Source organism: Xiphophorus maculatus, chromosome 20, assembly GCF_002775205.1.
Source record: "Xiphophorus maculatus strain JP 163 A chromosome 20, X_maculatus-5.0-male, whole genome shotgun sequence".
NCBI classification, from domain to species: domain Eukaryota; kingdom Metazoa; phylum Chordata; class Actinopteri; order Cyprinodontiformes; family Poeciliidae; genus Xiphophorus; species Xiphophorus maculatus.
Genome location: NC_036462.1, coordinates 17240292 through 17262556, shown reverse-complemented (window position 1 = coordinate 17262556; position 22265 = coordinate 17240292). Strand labels below are relative to the sequence as shown.

At 35.8% G+C, this 22265-nt stretch overlaps 1 protein-coding gene across 4 annotated transcripts; it reads right to left on the bottom strand.

Moving 5' to 3' along the window:
- Window positions 1-1564: 1564 nt before the first annotated feature.
- On the bottom strand, window positions 1565-20854 carry LOC102232053 (sodium- and chloride-dependent GABA transporter 2-like). 4 transcript variants are annotated; one of them, XM_023325054.1, is made up of 15 exons: window positions 20708-20853; window positions 8427-8608; window positions 7883-8017; window positions 7344-7484; window positions 6485-6572; window positions 6273-6405; window positions 5645-5779; window positions 4767-4870; window positions 4415-4539; window positions 4190-4302; window positions 3798-3935; window positions 3623-3725; window positions 3443-3543; window positions 2489-2659; window positions 1565-2407 (listed from the first exon to the last, which is right to left on the bottom strand). In XM_023325054.1, exons 1-15 carry the CDS (start codon window positions 20773-20775, stop codon window positions 2303-2305), a joined length of 1842 nt encoding a protein of 613 aa, XP_023180822.1. In that variant the 5' UTR covers window positions 20776-20853; the 3' UTR covers window positions 1565-2302. The 4 variants fall into 4 exon arrangements, with proteins under 4 accessions (XP_023180822.1, XP_014328553.1, XP_023180824.1 ...); XM_014473067.2 differs by lacking the exon at window positions 20708-20853 and adding an exon at window positions 16128-16340; XM_023325056.1 differs by lacking the exons at window positions 8427-8608; window positions 20708-20853 and having other exon boundaries at window positions 7344-7387; window positions 7465-7484; window positions 7883-8013.
- Between the last annotated feature and the right edge of the window lie 1411 nt (window positions 20855-22265).

The following is a 22265-nucleotide window of genomic DNA, read 5'->3' as shown; positions in this document are numbered from 1 at the left end:
CAGATGACGACAAATTTGTTATTTTTAAAGTCGTTGAGTAAAGTCTAGGCTACAGCAATTAAACATTAGTTGTGTTGTCTTTGTGCAGGATGTAAAAAACATAATGAAAACTATTATATTTTTACAACAGATGTTTTCTACACTTCAGGAGTTCTCTCAGAGTCTTGAACCAAACAGCAGGTTAAAGTGAAAGTAAAGCACATCAACTCTGATATGTTGAGTAAGTCTGCAGAGATCTTTGCCTATTAGCATTCAACATTCCACATCGCGTTAAATAAACAAGGATGTTAATCTGTGTTGGCACAGTGTGGTTGAAAAAGGTTGACTAGACACACAACTCTTTGTGTAAATGCTGGTAACCAAAGGAGCCTGACAAGTGCAGACTTTCTGCATCAGTCAGGCCATTTGGGTGTGAGAAATTGGATCACCAAAAGACAATTTCACATTTATGTTTCTCCCTTTTATACTGCCATGAAAAGAAACCAAAGAAATATAATTTTAAATATTGGTAAGGAACATATGGTCAAATGGAAACAGCTTAAACACCTGGATGCTTTGAAACAGGGAACATAAGCCAAACACTTTCTTAATGGGAAGATTTTTTTTCCAACTTTTTTTTTGTTATTTTAAATCTTATTTTATTCTAGTTTGTTTGTAGACTGCCCAACAATTGAGCAGGGAGTTTTTACCTTGACCTAAAAATCAGAATGACAATTCAAACCCAAAATTATTCATACCCCTGGCAGATTTAAATAACAAAGACATTGTTTCTGTTAGGAAATAAGATAGTTATCCCTTATAATAATTGCTATGCAGCTTTTTTTTTTTTTTTTTTTACATGTTTCCATTGTTATTTTGACAATTTATCTCTGGTGATGAACTCCAAGTCTTCTTCCCTGGCCTCCTCCTTTGCCTCCTCTTTGGCTTCCTCCAGGGGTTCTCTATCATTCAAGACGAAATTTTGCCTTACAAAAATCTTAAAATTACTTAAATCCTGGTCTATATTGTTAGAATTAAGGGGGCAGTATTGTGCAAAATTGACTTTTTTGAAGTTTAAATCATGCTATGTTATCCCCTCATCAAAAACATGCCTGGATTGTTGCTTTGACTCTTTAATACCTATTTAAGATATTAAAGAGTCCAATGCCTTTAACAGGTATTGTTGCTTTCACTCTTTTGTATTTGTTTGAGAAATCCTTCAATCTACTGAGGCAGCCATTTGTGGTGCCTAAACTTTTACTTTCACCAAGCGCTGCCTCTTCCACAAAGTTCCTCCTTGGAGCTTCAGTCTTCAAGTCGAGCTTCTTCCTTACAGAGGACCCCTCCCACACGACTCCCCCACTCAGATCACCCAGAATTGTCTGGAAATTGATAAGGTTTCTCTGTTCAACGCAGGTAAAAACAATGTTGAAAAGACAATAAAGGAGTTCTGCTCTGATGAGGTACTGAAGGCAGAGTGTTGGAAAGTGAAGGAGCTTCTTAAAGAGACAGAGACCCAATTTCAAGGTAATAAATTGCAAAGTCAAATTTCTTTTAAGTCATGTTTTATGTATGTACAGTATTTTTAACAAGTGAAGGTAACATAATTACTTGATTGTGCTATTAAATGCCTCTATGTGCCTGGAAAATACATAATTCTGCCCCTTCAAAAGTATACTTTTGGTATAAATCTGCCAGGGATATGCATAAATTGCAGCTGTGCCTTGTGTTGTTTTCTGGAAAAAAATAAATAATCTCAAGGAATATACAAGTTCAAGTACAGTTACATTAAAAACTATTCAAAATTAGCAACCAAAGCACCACCTAAATTTATTGATTTTATGCCGGTAGAAAAATGTGTCAGCTATTCAGTATTACTATATGTTTTGATTGCAACAACAAGCTCATGCAACAGCTTGTCTGTGCTGACAGGATCATAATAAGAGCGTTAGTATGGTTTGATTTAATGTAACAGGATTTATAAAATGTCAATTTTTTAGGAATTATTTTCCAAGGAACAAAACATTTTGTGCTTATTTTTGTTTTAACAACAAACTACATTTTAAACAGTCTTTTAAATTCCGAGATGCTCAACAAAGTGTAAAGTAACACATTTTAAGTGCATTGGTTCTTATAGTGATGTCTTATGAGAGCCTAACATTAAAAGAAAGATAGAAAAACATTGTTTGAAAATTGATAAGGTTTTTGTGCATTTCAGTTTCTATGAACAGCCTTGTTTGAATAAAAATGCAAAGCTGTTTTGGGGTCTAACTCTACGCCTTAATGATGGTATGTAGGAATCTGTGAGGACAGATTCACCTCGTCAATCCATGTTGCTCTGAGATGGCGGCGGGCTGAGAAGTTCGAGAGCCTTTTCTGATTTGGTCAGAGGAAGGTCTTCAGCTGGAGTGCACAAGATAGAGAATCTCTGCAACAGAAGCACATTAGTTTTAATTGAAGTTTGTTTGAAACTGTTTTTTTAATCTTTGGTGGTATGACCATAATTTACCTCCCGCAGGGTGCCAGGAGTGATGAGCAGATTGTACAGCATCCAGAGGGGAACCATGAGTGTTGAGGAGAGAGTGAACCACAAGCCCAGAGCGTAACCCCACCACGGATACTCTATTGTGTTGTCGAACTTCAGAGGGGTGTACTTGACCAAGGAAAAAACAAAAGTGCCCTGAAAATATTAATGAGAAAAAGATAATAAATGATAAGTCTTGGCAACTGATTTGATGAATTTGGTTTCAATATTTTTCTCAAATCTGTATATTTGCTTTTATTTAATAATATTTCAAATAATCAAATACATTTTCTTACTAGTCAATGTCAAAAAAGCAAGTTTAAGCAACAGTTTTCAAACAGTTTATAAAACAGCCTAACTCACACAGTCCTCCACAGCAATTTTAAATGCAAAGTAAATATTTAATTAACAAAAAATATTTAGCTGCCACCTGGCAAAAGGTGCAGCAGCTCAAAATGCTAAACAATCAGATTCCACGGCAGCTTCATTTCCATGTCATAAGACTGATAACATTGCGTCAGTCTTTTTATTTTATATATTTATATGTATTTATTTTGTCTTTACTTGTTTATATGTTGTATGTCTTGAGATAAAATTTCACTCAATATGTACATTGTGAATGTGCAGTGGAACGACAGTAAAGTCTAAGTCTATGTAACATAGACTTTGATATATATATATAGCAAACTGTGATGTAAAAAAGTTAAAGTTATATTTAGAATGTGTATCTTTACAGACAATGAATGACAAACCTAATTAACATGTAACCTTAAAGTATTTACCTCTACATGGAAAACAGAAACCAAACAGCACATTTTAGATCAAACATCTGCAGCTGGATTCATGACTAAATTTGCTTAAAAATATTTAAAACTGACAGGTCTTACAATGCAAAGGTAGGAGGCTGTGCTGAGTTTTCTCATTTTAATTGGAACCCACCAGGCAAATCACTGGAGTGACGTATTTCAAGCAGTACTTAATGAAGGGAAAAGGCCGGTATCCGATCATGTCCTCAATGTTGTCGTAAAAGTGCTCAGCACCTGTGAAAGCATGGGAATAAAAACAATTAAGATCCACTGTGAAGAATCTGTGCAAATTTTCTCCTGGAGATGGACTCACCGTACACCCATCCAACACACACAGACTGCAGAATGGCAAACAGAAGCAAAGTCATCCCACTGCAGGCGTAGTAGTCAAACACCTGGAAGACGTACAGTCCTCCCTGTGTGCGATACTCGATATTTCACTGTCATGTCGTAGGAAGTGTGAATTTTACCACGAGATTTAATCTTACTTCTGTCACCATAACAAGACCAATGAAAAAGCTGAAGACGCAGACGAACAGGAGCAGAAGTTTACGTCGATGGCCGACAAGAAAGAAGGCAGGATACAGGTCAGATATTGACGTTGTGAGAGCTTCCAGACCTACAAACTGAATCACAGACGCCTGAGTCAAAATTTCTACAGGACCAAACATGCTACAACCTCTGGAAAATCTGGAGTTTTTATAGTTTTTCTTTTTGATGAAAAAAAATCACAATTATATCACTGAAAATACAATCTAAAGTTTTCACAGTTTTCAATAATTTTCTTCTTTATCAGAAAGTAACAACCTTGTTTAATATTATCATTTAAAAAATAATTTTCTGATTTATTTTGATCACACAAAGCGAAACAGTGCTCCACCTCACTGTCCAGTCCCAGAAGAATGATCATAACAAAAAAGAATATGGCCCAAAGTTGAGGAAAAGGCATCATGGCGACTGCCCGAGGGTAGGCAATAAATGCCAAACCAGGTCCTGCAGAAACACAAAGGTGAACATTTCCTCAGCATCCATGGCGATTTTTGCTATGGAACTTGAACTTGCATTTTAAATCTAAACTAAAGTTGTTGTTTTTTTACAAGCTCACCTGATTCTGCCACTTTTGATATGTCAGTGTTCTGCTCATAGGCCATGAATCCAAGAGCAGAGAAGATGGCAAAACCAGCAACGAAACTGGTTCCACTATTCAAAAGGCACAAATATACACAATCCCTGCAGAAACCAAACAGGTCTTCATTCAAGTTATTTTCTTTTATTTATATATATATATATATACAGTATATATATAATTTTATTTTTTTTAAATAAAATATTCCTCATAAAATCTCCGAAAGTTTATCGATGAGTTGTATGACCACCTGAAGCACCAAATACTGTGACCTTCGTTTTCTTTTTTATTAAACAAATAGTGTATTTTGTATTAAAACTATTGAACTTACTTGTAGCAGTTATTGTTGTACTTGTTATAGCTGCCCAATGCAACTAGACAGCCAATGCAAATTGCATAGGAATAAAATATTTGTGTCCCGGCATCCATCCATACCTACAAGACAAACCGATGTCATATTTTAAAAATCTGCTACACAAAATTTGCAATAAGCACTGTGTTGCATATTACTACCTCAGCAAGTATGCAATCATTATTGAGTGTTTATTTTTAAAAGGCTCTCTACTTGTGTGGCATGCCGAGATAGAAAGTTTTTAAAGCAACAGCCAGAAGATTATTCTTGAAGTGGCAAACCAAAACTAAAAGACAAAGGCATGACAGACTGTTCAAAAACTAAAAATGCTAACACTATTAATTATTTCCCTTTTACTTCATCACCATTCTGCTTGTTTGACATGCAACTTTTATTTGTGGCTCAAAAAGAAACTTGGCAATATCACATGTTTACTGAAAAAAAAATGGAGTCAAAAATCTTCTGGAAACGGCAAACTGCAATTCAAAGTAGAGAGAAAACCCAAGGAAACCTCTTCTGATATTCACTTCAAGGAGCATTCCCTTTACTTTCATGTTCTTGGTTGTAATAATACACCACTAACAGTCAGAATAAAAACAAAACTGTTTATTGCTAATCTGGTTTCCTTTTTCTTATGCAGACTCACACAAAATCTGAATAAAATACATCAATGTTTGTGGTTGTACACAAATGGTATAAAAAGTGTTAACACTTCTGGTCATTTCTGCATCATGCTGTTGTCGTTAGGAGCTAAAGCCTTGAGTAAGTCACAAAGAGAATGAGAATTTATTTGAAATCTAAATTTTAAAAAATTACTCTTCAATGCAGGCACTGAATCGTGAATAAATGATTTTGACCTGCGGGTCGGCGAGGCGGGATGCATCTGGGTAAAGGTAGAACTTGATCCCGTCCATGGCTCCTGGCAATGTGAGTCCACGAATGAGTAGCACAGCGAGCATCACATAAGGAAAAGTAGCAGTAAAGTAAACGACCTGTGGGGCAAACATGAGGAGATTTATTTGTGGGGAAACAGTCTACAGTAGTTGTTTTCATGTGTAAAAATGCAAAATTATTTAAAATTCAATTTGAGAGTTACACTTCTGAAATCCTTTAATATGTTTTTTTTTGTTTAGTTTTCTATATTGTCAAAAGGCAGTACAGTAAGAGCTGTTTCCATAAGAAAGGAGGAACGCATCGAGATGAGAAAGAATCTTAAAATTAAGCGTTAGGAGCACGTTCCTAATTTAGCTTAGCACAATCAACATGACTCTGCCCCCGCTGGTACACAAAGACAAAAAAAATATTACAACACACTAAATTATGATCTTATCACTTCTGAGGAAGAATCGGCGTGAGCAATTGAGAATATGCTATCAAAATATGTTGATGGGAGTGTGGTATCAAAAAAACTGCTACGACAGGAAATACATGTTATTAGTTGTAAAGGTTGTTTTCTGTGTATATGTGACATTCAAACTATTCTACCTTCCCAGTAGACTTCACTCCTTTCCACACGCAGAAGTAACAGATGATCCAAGACAACAGCAGACAGAGAGCCAACTCCCATCTAACACTGCCCAACTCATTGATGCTGCCTGTGATATTTAAAACTCGTCTCCTGAAAATCAACCACACCAGTCATTTCTTCAATATCTTCATGAACAATCATTAAATTGTGTCTTTTTTTTCATACTCACTCCCAAAACTCTCTCACTGGTGAAGTTGCATTCTCAGGTATTGTTAGGTTGAAATAATCCCGTCTTTGATCAAACTCCACACAATTTTCTGCAAAAATACAGAAATTTTGAAAAATATGTCCAAGCAAATGTAGAAACCTTGTTAAAGCTACAAACAGCATAATGCTGTTTTTTGGATAATTATTAACATAACATTGGTAACTTATTTTTGCAGTACATTCTTATTAAGGTTTGACATATTCTTACGTCACCAGGATGTTTGTGACTCTTATCTTTTTTTATGGTTTATATAATTTATCAGCTTAGGCTTATAGTCTTTAACGCACGGACATGCAAAACTTTGCAAATTGGCTTGCAGCAGCAGGAAAGAGAATATTTTGATGGTGTTTTTTCTGCCTACTTATTTGCAAAAAGCAGTTGGAAGATTAGTCAACAGAAACAGAACCAGTATTTCAAGACAATAAATCATCATGTTAAAGAAAAAGCAGGTACTTTGCAGGAAAGTCTAACAAGGTTGTGCAAAGGTTTTTCTGAAAGCTTGGTGTAAATCTGAAAGAGAAAAAATAATGTGCCACTTAAAGGTTTTTGAACAAACTGCTTAAAACCCTGAGTTGAATGGGAATATTTTGCACATCAAATGCATTGCAGCAACTGCACCGGGTCAGCATATGAAAAGCACACAGTTGACATTCAGTTTTCTCTTTAACATTTGGTTTTCTCTTATAAGCGAAGAAACTTATTAGAGTTCTGACTGTCACTGCAGATGAGCTGCAAATCAAAAATCCAAAAATCGCCCAAAAATGAAGTTTCTTGTTTTATTGTCTGTTTCATCCTCCTGGTTGGGATGTGGTGGGCCTACCTGTGTTCCAGCTGTTCCTGCAGGTCGCCCAAGGAAGTTCAGAGCTGAAGGAAGAGAAGAGATACAGGAATGCCCAGGCTAGTATCACTATGTAGTAGATACTGGAGTATAAAACAACCACCTGACTGCCATAACCCATCCCTGAAAGAGAAAGAAAAACAGAGTGGTATAATCAGTTAACTGATTTGTTAACTAATAAGTTGTTGAAGCCTTACGACATGAACAGATGTTAATATTCTGTAGCTAAGCAGACTATTTTCATATTAAAGTGTTATATCAGAAAATTTTTATTGAACAAAATCATTAGGAAGCAACCAGCAGAGCAAAACACATGGACATAACATATTTGTAACATGGTCCACTTTTATATTTTTTGTTATTGCTTTTTTGTTCTAGAAATGTAAAAATGGTGTCACAAACATAAAGAATTACAGATGGTCATTCATGCAAACCTCATTTTTAAGATTAGATGTGTTCAGAATTACAATAATGTTCCTATTTAATTGTGCTTCAGTTTATTTTTATATTGATCATTTTACCCTCGAAGAGTGGACAAATTTTCCTCCAACAGGTGATGCATCCCTGCTTGGTGTACTGGCCGAGGGATGTCTCCAGCAAAAACAAGGGAATGCCGCAGGAGAAGAGGAAAAGTACGTACGGGATGAAGAACACACCTGAAAAATATTAAACATGTCACTTTATGCCTCTTAACTGAAAAAAAATATTTGAACCAGCTTAGAAGGAATTAATCTAATTTGTAGTTTTATGATTTTTGTTCAAGCTATAATTCTGATTCCAGGATTATCCAAATGAGAATTATAGTTTGAGCAAAGAAAATTAGCTATAATAACTTCGAGTATTTTTTTTTTACATTTGTTTCAAAGTAACATTTTTTCTTTGTGAAGATTAATTTAACTGGATCAGTAGCTTCTCTGTTGCTCTGCCTCTGATTGTAGTTTCTAAATATTGTTGGCTATATTTAACCAAAATTGTTTGTAAATTACTCTTTCACATTTTGAATTGCTAAGCAATCTTATCATTACTAAGGAAAAAAAGCTTTTTGTCAATTTTAAAGAAACCTACCTCCTCCATTTTTGTAGCACAGGTAAGGAAACCTCCACACATTTCCCAGCCCGATAATTTGCCCCGCCACAGCCAGAAGAAACTCAATTTTGCTTGACCATTGTCCCCTCAGGGTTGTGGGATGATCAGGGCCCTCGTCCAGTCTGAACCTGACCTCTGGACTGTGGGCGTTATCCATTGTGCTATGATGGGAGAAGAACAAACTTTTAAGTTGGGAGACTTATGTTTTTTTTTCCAACCAGAAAAATATTTTATGTATTTAAAAAATAACTAAATGCACATAGCACAAGTTGATCTGTAGCATAACACAGGACATCATGTGCTACAGTATGTTACAGATCAACATGTGTTATGTTACAGATCAACATGTGTTATGCTACAGATCAACATGTGTTATGTTACAGATCAACATGTGTTATGTTACAGATCAACTTGAGGACACCATGTCACAAGCTGAAACGTGTCTAAGACATGACAGCTATTCAGCAAAGCATGTTGCTCTCTACTACATGCACAGTGTGAGCAGTCTTTCTGCATTAGGTTAACAGAGGGTAATTCTTTTCATCAATGTTGCTTTTGTGTGGCTGCTCTAGTTTCACAGTGGGAGCTGCAAGTAGAGTGGAAAATATGTGCTGTCCAACAATGTTAAAAGCTTAAAATCCTGAGATGCTGAAAACAACATTCCTGAAGTCCTTTATTGATCATTTAGGGATCTGAAGAGGTGGGAAGATCACTGATGGATTTATGTTGGCAACGCCAAGGCCTGGACAGTTCTGTATAAGAAACTACAATGTTAATATAATAAAGTAAATAGTCCATTTATTTTAAAGAAAAATAAATTGACTATTTTTGCAATGTAAATAGAAACAATGCTGATTTAAACAAAAAAAGATGCAGATTTAATGTTATTCTCAGTGATGTTAAAACAGAGACATGGTCTCTACCGGCATGATAGGCATGGCTCACCTACTATTAATGCAAGTTTTAATCATTTTATTGTCATGACCAATTATCCTAACAGTGATGTTTTGTGATTATGGGAGGAAGCATGAGAGTCCATGCATGCACAAAGAGAATATGCAAACTTCATGCAAGACTACTGGCCAGGATTTGAACTTAGGACCTTCTTAGTCCAACTCTGCCCCCATGCAGCCTTAATGATTTACTGTGTGGATTAAAATTATTTATTGTAATAGAATCATGCATAACTTCCAAACTCAGTTATCTATAAACTCGGTGGACAGAAAGAACAAAATAATACATGCAGTTTTTTATACTGGATATTTTTCAAATAGAAGAAAGAAATATCATTTGGATCTTTGGTTTTTGGAATTTCAAATAAAATGGGAAAATATCTTTCTTGATTGAGATTGCCCAGAATACTTTCTTTAGTTCATTGTATAAACAGTCACAAACTCTTGAGGCATCATTGACTTGTTTTCTTGGTCTGACATTTGAACAAATTTGCAAATGTTGCTTTCACTTTGAGGAGTTCATTTCCTACAAGTTGTGTGCTGAACTATAGGTTCGTCTGCCAGTTCTTTAGAACTTTGTGTTTTTGTTTATGAGAGGAATTCCTCTCTATTGTTTTTTGCTTCAAAAGTCCATTATACAGACACACAGCATGTCGCTGCCATGCTTAACATCTGCTCAGTTCATGCCCTACAAAAGGCAACATTGTTGTCCAGTTAAACAACGCAGTGTGAGAACAGAACCGCTCAACACAGGAAGAGTCTTTTCACAGCTGCTATGGGTCTAGTGTATTGATATTTATCTGAATTATGTCAGCGAAACAGTTCATGAAGCTGCCTCACACTTTCTAGGTACTCAATAACACAAGCAACCATGCAGATAAAGACTTTTATATATTTATAAAGCATATAACCAGTTCAAATAATCCATGCTGTTAAATTTAAATTATTTTTAATTTTTTAGTTGTTTTTTTTGCCCCATAGCTATATGCTTCACATGAACAACAGGAAATGAAGGTTTCATTTTGCTAAGCATCAGCTTTCACCTCCTGACATCCTACATAATAAACCAGAGCTCATTTAAAATCCCATCTATAGGAGGACATTTTGCTTAATTTCAGGCAGTCTTACTACATCATGAACACTGGGCACTAGTCATCCTTGAGGCAAGAAATTTTATGCAAAACCAACATTAAACTACAATACGACTAAAATGGTTTTTCACATGGTAAAAAAATCAACTGTGGAACCAACTAGTGAAAAATAATTTTAATTTGCTACATTTCTATGCACTGTTCACTCAATTATATGAAACTAGAAAGATCATAGTACGCATGTGAACCAGATGAACATGGCTACCTATCTCAACTAATAGACTGCAGATTAACATTATTAAAAGAAGCAATTCATTGTAAGTTTGGAGGAGCTGCAGAGATCCACAGCTCAGATGGGAGAATTTGAATGCTCAAAGTTACCTTTACTTTCTATTTTTTATGTTGTTGTTCTGGTGAAGTCTTGAACTGTTCATATTTTTAAGATTAAGTGTTTGTACATGAATGCCTCCCCAACCCCTCTTATAAAAGCCCCTTAATGTGCAGTTGTACTTGTTAACACAGCAACTAATAGCCATGTATTTTAGTAAGTTGACCTTTATTGGAAAGTGACAAAAAAGTGAGCAATTATTGAAAAAAATTTAATATTCTACTAAAACACATACAATGGACATGTGGAGGAGGACGTGGAGTTAAAAGTTTTAACTCCACGTTAGAATTTGAAACATTAGCAAAGTAATGCAAGTGTTTATCACCGTTTTAGTTCTTGACTGAGTTTCAAATATTGTTGGGACATTCCCTCTGTTTTGTTTTGAGTGGTACGGTCACTGACCTCTAGGGGCTCTCTTCATGAGAGAGCTCTTTCTTTGTGTTTCAGCTTTACCTGGCTGCCACAGGTGCAAAGTGTTGGAGCTCGTCAGCCACCCCATAAAGAGCTACAACCAGAGCTGTCAGATCCCTTCTTTTTTTTCTCTGGGCCTTGATCTGATGTGATCTTGTCTGATTGTTTGTGGAAACTTTGGATGGTTTTGCTGTGAGCTTTTTTGTGAAGCATTAAGTGTATAACTAAAGTTTTGTTTCTATTCACAGTGGAAGCTGATAGGGGTTCTCTGCCATTTTGTTTAACTGTTTTCTCCTGTTTTTTGTTTTTTTTGGTTAGTCAGGGAGTTCAGGTATTGTACTTTCTTTTCAGTTCTCTTCTAGAAAGTGTTTTTATTTTATAATTAAAAGGGGGATGTTTTGTTTGTTGTTTTGGCCTTGGAGACCCTGAAGCTTAAAAGCTTCCCTGTGCTTGTTGTCTACTGTGACTTGTAACATTGAGTATGACTATTGTCACCCACCTTCAGTCCATTGGATTAAAATGCTCTGACAAAGCCAAGAATCTGGGGTGATCATGGATCCTGAGCTGAACTTTAATAATCACATCAAATCCATCATAAACACATCAAGCCACCATCTAAAAAATATTGCTAAAATTAGACGACTTATGTCCCCACAAGATTCTGAAAAATTAGTTCATGCCTGTGTTTTTAGTAGACTCGATTACTGCAATGGCATTTTTACTGGATTATCAAAAAAGCAATAAGACAGCTCCAGCAGCTCCAGAATGCAAGAGTCCTTACTAAAACAAAAAGAGATCAGCATATCAGTCCAGTTCTAAGATCCATTCACTGGCTGCCTGTTGCTCAAAGAATAGAATTTAAAATCTGCTTAATAGTTTACAAATCACTTCATAAGAGAAACCCAGTCTACATTTCTGATGTTCTTCAACCATATACACCACTCAGACCTTTAAGATCATCAGAATCAAACCTACTGACTACAGAACTAAACATGGTGAAGCAGCTTTTAGTTTTTATGTTCCAGCACTCTGGAATAAGCTTCCTGCTCATTGTAAGACTGCCCCTACCTTGAGTTTATTTAAAACAAGGTTAAAAACCTTCTTACTTGAAGTTGTCTATTCTTAATTTTTTTTTAATTCTATTCATTCACTATATTTAAAATTTTAATGTTTACTTTGTCTATTTTTAATCTGCTTGAAAAAATGTTTTTCACTATCTTCTTGTATGTTGTTTTTAACTTTCTTGTACAAGCACTTTGAATTGTCTTTGGCTGAAAGGTGCTTTATAAATAAAGTTTCCTTGCCTATTGCATTTCAGAGGTTATGCCATCCTTTGATTTGAACATTAACATTCAATCAGTTCATCCTTGAAAACTGACACCAAGACAGTCTAAATATATAATATTTATAGAAAGAGATAACTATGTAAAGAGAGTTAACACAAACTTAAAAGAAACCTGATATCGGTTGATATCAGTTGCCAAACTCATTTAGAGCTCTCTATTTTTATGTGTCATATGACTATAACACTGTGGCTTGGTTAGAAAACAACTGTGATTGAGCGGTGCTTTATTTTATATTTTTGCTTATTCCAGTTTCTTTTTTAGTGCAGCCGCAGGTTTGATGGGGCAGAAAGAAAGTTGCTTTTGAGTACATTGCAGGTCCTGGATCAACACTCTCTTGGCAGCAAGTGGATAAATTCCTTTAGAATATTTTCCTCTACAGCTTTAGGGCTTGCGTAAAAAGGGGATCAGATAGAGTAAACAAGGTGGTGTTGGGTTTCTGTGGTGGTAGGAAAGTAAATAAGCTATAGTGCAGAAAACAGATGTATGGTTAAAATCAGACGTTTACATATACTGAATGAAAAGAAACATATTTTTCCTCACTGCCTGAAGTTAAATCAAACCAAACTTCTCCTGTTCATTAGAATCACCGAAATTCTTCTCTTTTTTTTGCTTGATGCTACAGTATTGAGAGAATCTCTTGGATATTTATTTATTAATATCTTTAAAATCAGAAGTTTACACATAAAATGTCTGACGTCTGTCAGACATTTTGGGTTTCCTTCCACAAGCATCTTGCAATTGTTTCCTGGAGTTCTGGCCCATCTGCACTAACAGAACTGCTATGACTCAGTCAGGTTTGTAGGCTGCCTCATTTGCACACACCTTTTTTGATCTGCTTACAACTTCTTCTTACAACTGAGATCAGGGCTTTGTGATGTGAAAACACTGACTTTGTTGTCTTCAAGGTATTTTATATTCAGACTGTGTGCGTATGGATACTGTCCATCCGGAAGACCCATTTGTGCCTGAGCTTAACGTCCTGCCGTTAGATATTTCAATATTCCTCATGATGCCATTTACTTTACGATATGCACCAGTTCCTCCTGCAACAAAACAGCCCCAAACAATTATGCTTGGGATGGTGCTCCAAGGCTTATAATCGTCATCCAAATTGGTCATAAGCCCAAACAGTTCCACTTTAGTTCCTTTAGAACACAGCACATGTCTCCAAAAAAGAAGGTTTTTGTCCCTGTGTGCATTTGCAAATTGCAATCTGACATTTTTTATGTTTCTTTTGGGGTAATGGCCTCCTCCTCTCTGAGTAGCCTTTCGTGAGGCTACTCACGAAAGGCTACTCATGAGTAGAAACCTGCCCTGTTTTACTGTGAAACAGGGCAGGTTTCACTGTGGATAATGACACCGTCTTACCAGCTCCAACCAGCATCTTCACAAGGTCTTTGTCTTTTGTTCTGTGGTCGATTTGCACATTTCAGACCAAAATACTAGGTCACAGAACCTGTCTCCTTCCTCAGCGCTATGATGTTGAGCATTCCCTTCATGTTTATACTTGCCATGTAATTGTTTGAACCATAGCTGGAGGGCTTGGGACTGGTTTTATTGTTACCTACAGAATCACAACAAGCCGAATGTGAAATAAAAGCGAGATGACCAGGGTGCAGCTACATCCCATCATCAAATAAAAAAATAAAATTAGTTATTATTGCAAAATTGTGTTGTAAGTCAAGTTTAAAACAGTATTTGGTCCTTTGATTTAAAAGAGCACTTCTGTATATTCACATGCAGTGCGGTACAGCTTTTGCTGAGCAAACACATGCAATCTGACCGCAGAAAAATTATTACATTTGCTTTTCAAAAACATGAAGAAAGGAAGAGGGGAAAGAAAAAAAAGTAACTTGTACATTTTGTCAACCTTTGGGCAAACATGACAACATATTCTAAAAACAAGCAACCCTAGTGCGACACTATCTTGGCTACAGAAGCAGCCTCTTTGAAATAAGAAACAACTTTTCTTTCTAGTGGTATCAGTATCACCACTCTACATGAGAACTTCCCTAACCAGCAGCCGATGAATATGGAAAATGAGGCTCATCAAACCAAAAATATAAATTCAGTCTTATCTCCAAGTTTCTTTGGTCATATTTCTTGTTAGAGAAAATATTTCCACTTGGCTCCTATAATCTGTTATTCCTGCTATGCAATTTTTGAAAATCCCAGAAATTCTATTTTTTTTTTAATTCAGATGATTATGAAATATCTATTTTTTTTTAAATATGGCAAACTTTGATATCCTACTTATAAAAGTATTATTAGTAGGCTAATAATGATACTGATACAGTATATGACTATGCACAATCATATAGTCATATGATACTGTTTTTTTACTGTATCATATGACTATTGTGCAAGTTGATTAATTCAGTTTAGAGAATGTATATCAATGGTATTAGTAGTAGTTTATAATGACAAGTATTAATTTAATAATAAACTACGTAATATTTTTTATTATTAGTTTATCATAATAAGCTAATCATAATATTTATTAATTTATAAATATTATTATAAACTAACGCTACTTCCTGACAGAAGTAAGATTGGTTGCGTAATTTTTTGTGATCAAAAAGAGAAGTTTGGTCTGACGTAACTTCAGTGTCAAAAAGGTATGTGGGTTTTTATTTGGTCTATGTAAACTTCTGGTATCAACTTTACAAATGACCAGACAACTTTGTACAAGCTATTCAGCAAAGTGCATATTATGTAAGATATGTATTTCAGACCTATTGCGAGAAAAGGTTCATTACATGTTTACAGTGTAAGCTACCTGTATTAACAGAATAACCAGAAATCCATTAGCAGAGCAGGTCAACTGCCTCAGCAATGTGTTCAATCTGAGCCTTGACAGGTCGTACTTGTATCTTTGGAATATAAGGCATCATTTACCACTATTGCTTTTAGAAACACAGGGCCATTCCTTTCTTGAAATTATGAGCTCATGATTTCAAGGAAGTCTGTGGAAACTTTCCACTAAACATTCAGTTTAGTCTTTTTATGCAAGAGATTCAGACAAGTATAAAATGTAAATGTATGTTGACCTGCTGTTAGTTAAGTGCAATACATGTGTCTGAGCTGCAATAAAAAATATTTACACATTAGAAAACAAAAGAGCACAATTGGTCATGTAAAACATATTTTCCTATGACAATTAGAAACTTAGAGGAGATCTTTTTTAGAGCTTGATGTGAAGACTGTTCAAATATTTGTTTAAGAAGAATAAATGATTTTGTTTGCTTTTTGCAGCCAGTGTAGAGTGTTGTACTAAACAAGAGAAGTAACTGCCTCACTGCAGCATAACAAGTAACCTTTGGCCTACATATTACAAGCTCCAAGCCTCACTGTACCGCTGAATTGCCAGGGTACCAGCTATGTCTTTGGCTTTACGGCACTGAAATAACAGAAGACTTCACTTGGAAAAGTTCTAAACTAAACACATTATGAAAAACCATGCCGAGGCAATAGAGAAAAATGAGGAGTACCTTAAAAAGATGCCACTTTACTTTTGAGTCATGCATCCATTCCAAGAGACTTCATTTGGTGCCTTCAGAGAAAAATACAAGTGCAGAACCCCCAGCCTCACTAGGACACACTTTATGCCCAGAACTGACCATGAGCGAGTCCATGAGGAGGTTTGAGAGAGATGAGTGGTGTGACAATGAGTCCGAGCCACAGAGTAAGAAGAAGGACAGAGGAAGCAGGGGGTGGGACTGTTTCTGAATGAGCAACTTAAGGCGGGGACTGTTCCAGCAGCCCGGGCCACATGGTCTCGGTAACGAAGGAGATTCACTAGTGAGGCATTCACTGCTGCTTACTTGCTTTTATGTAGGCTCTCTGTATGTTCACAAAACTTTTTCCAGTTTTAACAAAATACTTTCGATTTCCTGTACTAAAATAAGAAGACAATTTTTTTTAGAAGTTTTAATAGCTTGTTTCATAGGAATATCTACTACTATTTCCTTAAAATTAAGTAGTTTTGCTGTATGACTTGCAATAAATGCTTTGTGTACCTTTCTACAAGCTTCTCACAATAATTCCTCCTGACAAAACTGCTGAAAGCATTTCTGTGGGGTTGAGATTTTATGATTGCCACTCTGAAACTTTAATTTAAATTTATGGATGAGGTGTGGTGTGTGATCTGTCAGTTGCCTTGTGAGCCAACTTTCTTTTTATTGTTTGTAGATGTAAAATAAAAAGAAAAAAAGGGGGGAGTTGGCGCCACCTGGTGTTTGCTGAGAGTAAGAAAAATATTTTGTGAATTACCTGCTCCAGAATTTAGATTAAAAAATTGCTTTACAAACCGGAACCACAACACGAACGCATCTGCAGTAAATTACAACTGTGGTTATTTCTAGTTAGGTAGATAAAATAAATGTATATAAATTGCAATTAAAAATCTTTCCTATTATTTAATCAATTAGTTTAGATATATGGTAGTGTAAATGTTTTTATTTTTCTTATACAGCATTGTGACGGCCCTGTGTGTGTGCAATAAACTGTTATCAATAACAGTAAACTGTTTATCAATTAGGTCCTCGATTGTGGGAGGTGACTCTAATTACGTGGCCACCTGGAAGGAGCGCCGTTCCATTCATGGGTGTGGCTGGCCGACGCAAGTACCAGACGCAGACGACCCGGTGATCCAGGCCTCGCCGAGAACTGGACTTCCTGTTGGGGAGGGTCCAGGCTGAAGGAGCGCGGGTCTATTACATCTTGGGCCTCCGTCTGTGGATCCCCTAGACCACAGGTGTCAAACTCCAGTCCTCAAGCGCCGCTGTCCTGCAACTTTTAGATGTGCCTCTGCTGCACCACACCCGAATAGAATAATTAGATCATTATCAAGGCTCTGGAGAACTGATCTACACAAGGAGGAGGTAATTAAGCCATTTCATTCCAGGGTTTTGTACCTGTGGCACAACTAAAAACTGCAGGACACCGGCCCTTGAGGACTGTTGCTGAACGAGTTTGACACCCCTGCCCTAGACAATTAGGTTCTTTTAAAATAAAATGGATCTAAAAGGCTAAAACTTTGTCTGGTTGCCGTGTCCTCCCTATTTTTTGTTGCGGCCAGCCGAGCCGGGCCGTAACAAGCATGAAGAATATACAATTTTTACTTAAAAAAGCTTAGCTGTGCCAAAAATGTTAAAAGACTAAGACTTATATGTAATTTTGTTCATACAAATGCATAATATATATTATATATAAATTGAAAATATTGGAAAAATATACACAAAATTGGCCTGCTTTTAATACACAATAGGCTTAAACTTTCATTGGTGGTATTAAATATTAAATGGAGAGGTGAGTTGGCTCCCTCTACTGGTTTTTTGGGAATATGGAGAGTATTTTACGTACTTTTACTTGGTTTTAATTTAATGTGCTGTATGCTTGAACCCAAATATTTATTTTCTTTTTGTGTTTACAAAATAGATATGAACGACTCAGTAGAAGCCTTCAAGTCAACCATAGAAAATTGATTTATTAATTTATAAAACCCTTTGTTATCAGCTGTTATCAGCAATGACATTCATTAAGCCATCCTTGAGTTGGCAGATTAAATAAAGCAAGATAGCATCATGAGACCTCTTTGTACCACTTAACGTTACACTACATCCATCTTGTAATGTCACAAAAATGAAATGTGATGTTCATTTGGGTTTAATTTCTAGAAGATACCAGTGTTCCATTTTTACAGGTTTAATGGTTTACTGTTCACCAAATGCATAACACTGCATCTCAGACATCAGTATATGTGAACTGGAATGTATCCTGGCAAGATTTTAACCTGAAAAAAGTTTGCCAAGTCTCAATAGTTAAAGATTTTCACACTGCTGCATTGTTAAACTAGACTTAAACATTTCTGAGGAAGATCTCTTTGACCTGTTGCAAGTTGAAGTCCCACAGTTGCAAATGAAAACATAGTCATAAAACACCAATGTTAAAATTCATTCATGCAGATATACGTAAGCTGTTTCGTTTTTTTTTTTTCTTTTATGGTGCCCAGGAATTTAAAGTAATAAAAATTTTTAACCTTTGTTACAACTTTGTTGTCACCGCAACAAACAATTTTGAAGGACAGAGACTTAGCCTCAAACTGAAAGAAGTGGAAGCACAATTTTGAATTAAAAAAAAGCAGCTATAGAGCCACAGACCTGTATAGACAGTTTGAACTTGAATCCTGGAAATGGTTTGACTGAAGTTGCTGCTAAATGGGTTCAGGACACAACCCAAAAATGCAAGGCAGAGCATTGTTTCAAGAAACTTAATCTTGATCTAAGTCCTGTAGAGCAAAGGCAAACACATACTCAAACAAAGGTGGTTTAGCATGGCTAAGTAACCTAATATGCATGTTTCTGGGATTTACTAACCATTACTGCGCATCCCAAATTCAAAATCAGCAATTCAAAATAAGTTATTTCTAAATAAAGACCAAAAGTAAACAAACAACAAGTTTATTATGAAATGAAACAAAAGACCATACAGAAAACATATTAGTGGCAGTACAACAAAATATTTTGCTGCTGAAATTATCAAAATTATTTTCAAACAAAAAAGAGGTTAAGTGTGTTGAAGGTTGATTGTAGTACAAGTTGTACTTTAGAGCCTTAGCAGAAAGCCTCTAACATGTAATCAAAGTGTAACTTTACCCTCAGCTTTGAGCTCAGCCCTCCCCACTGTGTTACTCTGAAAAAGGTAGGAAAGAGTACAGATGGCTGATAATATTTACAGGATTGGGGCTGAAGGGCATAAAGGTGATTCACAACCTTTCATCAACTAAATAGACTGAAGGAGAATCATAGGGCAACTGCACAAAGCTCTGTTTTTAAATGAAACACCTTTCACCTTCAAAATATATGGAAGCAGACAGTAAGTAGGTGAAAGACCTATGGAGATATAGAGCTGTACCTATTAGAGCTTCCTGTTAAGGTTCTAGTCAGATTTAATATAATGCACAACAAAACCTGAATGTGAACAAAGAATTTTGGTAATAAAATTGTGCAGTATTTAGAGAGAGGAGGCCTTATTAGCATCAAAATCACAATTTTTCACCTTACTATTTTTCAATTCTAGTGGAGACAGGCACTCTGAAATAACTTGTGTTTATTCTGTTTCTAAAATAAATCTAAAATAAGATAGCCCACTGTCTGGAATAAGGTCTAGGACATTGAAAATTACTACCAGCATGCCAAGGTGTGACAGGTTTACCCAAAAAGAGGGACTGCAAAATGCTTAAGTAAGTCTCTGAAAACCCTAAAATATCAGTTTGGGACCTGCAGCAGGCGTTTACTACCACTGATATGAAAGTTGATGTCTGCAGCATCAGAAACAAACCAAAGAGGTTTAACTTTAAAGAGAGGCACGCAAGGAAGAACAATTGCCCTCAAAGAAATCCCTGAAGGTCAGACTGAGGTTTAATATAATAAATGTAGACCGAAACTGGTACTTCTGCAATAATGTTCTTGAAAAGATGAGCATAAAACTGAATTATTAAACATAAAGCCAAAATAAATAAAAACAAAACCTCCTATTATTATCCTCATTATCACCACAGGCTGTCAGCCGAGGCCACAGATTTAGGTACAATGATGTAATGATGTGATCTACGTTTCTTGGATAGCAAAAATGGCAATAAAAGAAAGAAGAAAACATGGTTATATTTTTCTGTATGTCTATTGTAGTTCTTTCTCTTGTAGAGAGATGGGACTTGTGAATTTCTGCTACATCAGTAACTTAAATTGAATTGAAAGTTTGGATCATAAATGATACTGAGAATAATGAAGATGACTTTTGTTGTCTAGATGTTTACATATAAACAACAACATGAAGATGTCAGGATGTTTTGCTGACATGGAGCCGTCTATACAGCCAAAATGTGCAAAATGAAAAAGTATGAATGATCTGCTATTTTCATGTGCTTCTCTTATCTATGACTTCAGGTATGAAATGCATGTTAGGACATGCATTGTTAGAAAAAGCTTGATAACACTGTATAACTCATAAAAGTCACAGAGAGATATTTCTTTAACAGTAAATATGAGAATTAAATGGTCAGTGAACTCACTCATTGCCGCCCTCTGAAGCCTGATAATGTCCTGGGAGTTTCTCTGTCTTTGTTTCAGCATTTTCCATCTCAAAGCAGGTTTTCTTGGGCCACTGCTCTGAAATCTGTTGGTGAATCTCTGACTGAAGGGCTTGCAATGATCACAGGAAAACAAGTTGTACAAATCATTACAGGGTTGTAAATGAATTATCTTTGGCAGTGTCTTTCAAAGCTATGCCGCACAAAGTTACATAAATACACGGAAATGCAGCTGCGAGCAGATTTAACAGGACAAGACATTTTTCTCTAGCTATTTTTAGTCAATACATTTTGTGATGGGTTTTATGTTGAGATGCTAAAGTACAATACAACAGGTAACGTACGCTTGTAAACATACCCTTTGAACTTTATCACATTTTGTCACGTTACAGCAAACTCTAATCTATTTTACTGGTATTTAATGTAATGGACCAATACAAAGTAATGCATAAGTGTTAAATAGAAGGAAAATGATACATGGTTTTAAAAATAAAAAGCATGTCTGAAACTGTGGTACACATACATACTTACATATTTAGTCCCCTTTACTCTCATTCCCCTCAATAAAATCTGGTGCAACAATTGTCTTTTGAAGACATCGAGTCCACCTGTGTAATTACAATGATGATTTCTTGGAGAGTATTGGTCAAATAAATGATATAATGAAGACAGAGTAACACAATGGGGAGAGAGTTGTGGTGAAGTTTAAAGCAGGGTTAGATTATGAAATCAATTGTCCAAGTTTTGGACATCTTACAGAGAGAAGAAAACCTCAAGCGACGTCGTCCCACCTAAAGCGACAAGCCAGGCAAGAAGAGTGAATTAACTCTGGAGGAAGTGAGGAGTTATTCAGCTATTAATTGTGCGGCCAACAAATGTGTGCTTCCCCCACTAACGATCCCTTGTAAAAATTACAAGAAAAGAAACATTTTTGTAAGACAGCTATAAAATTTTCACAAATTTTAAGTTAATTGCAATCCTGTCAGTAGACATGTTGGATGCTACAAGAGTCTGTCACTTTTCTTCAGGACAGTGAGTCCAAACATCAATCAACCAACCAACCAATCAATCAATAATAGGGAATTACTACTATGGCATTCATAAATACAATTCATTTTGACTGACATGACAGCAAATGATATATTGATAATGTTATAAACCAGTGGAGAATTGTATGGAAGCAATTGATGAATGCCCAAGAATTTGCAATTTGTTGGAAGGAATGAGAAACTGTAAGTATGAAAAGCAGCGCTGAGAAGCGTTGATTCTGATCAGAGAAATGCAGCAAATGTCGAAAGTTATGTTAAATACTGACCTCTTGTGGTAAATAGAAGAATTAGCCGTTTAAAAGGCCTTAATGAGATGCTCAGTGACAAAAATGCTCCTTTACTTTAAGAGTTCAGAAGTTAGAGCAAATATTTCTACCTGTAGATATAACTTTTATTATTTAATGTCAATATTTAGAATAGTTACTTGTCATTGTAATTAAATATGTTAAATATATATTTTTAAATATACTGTATAATGCCATGATGTAAAA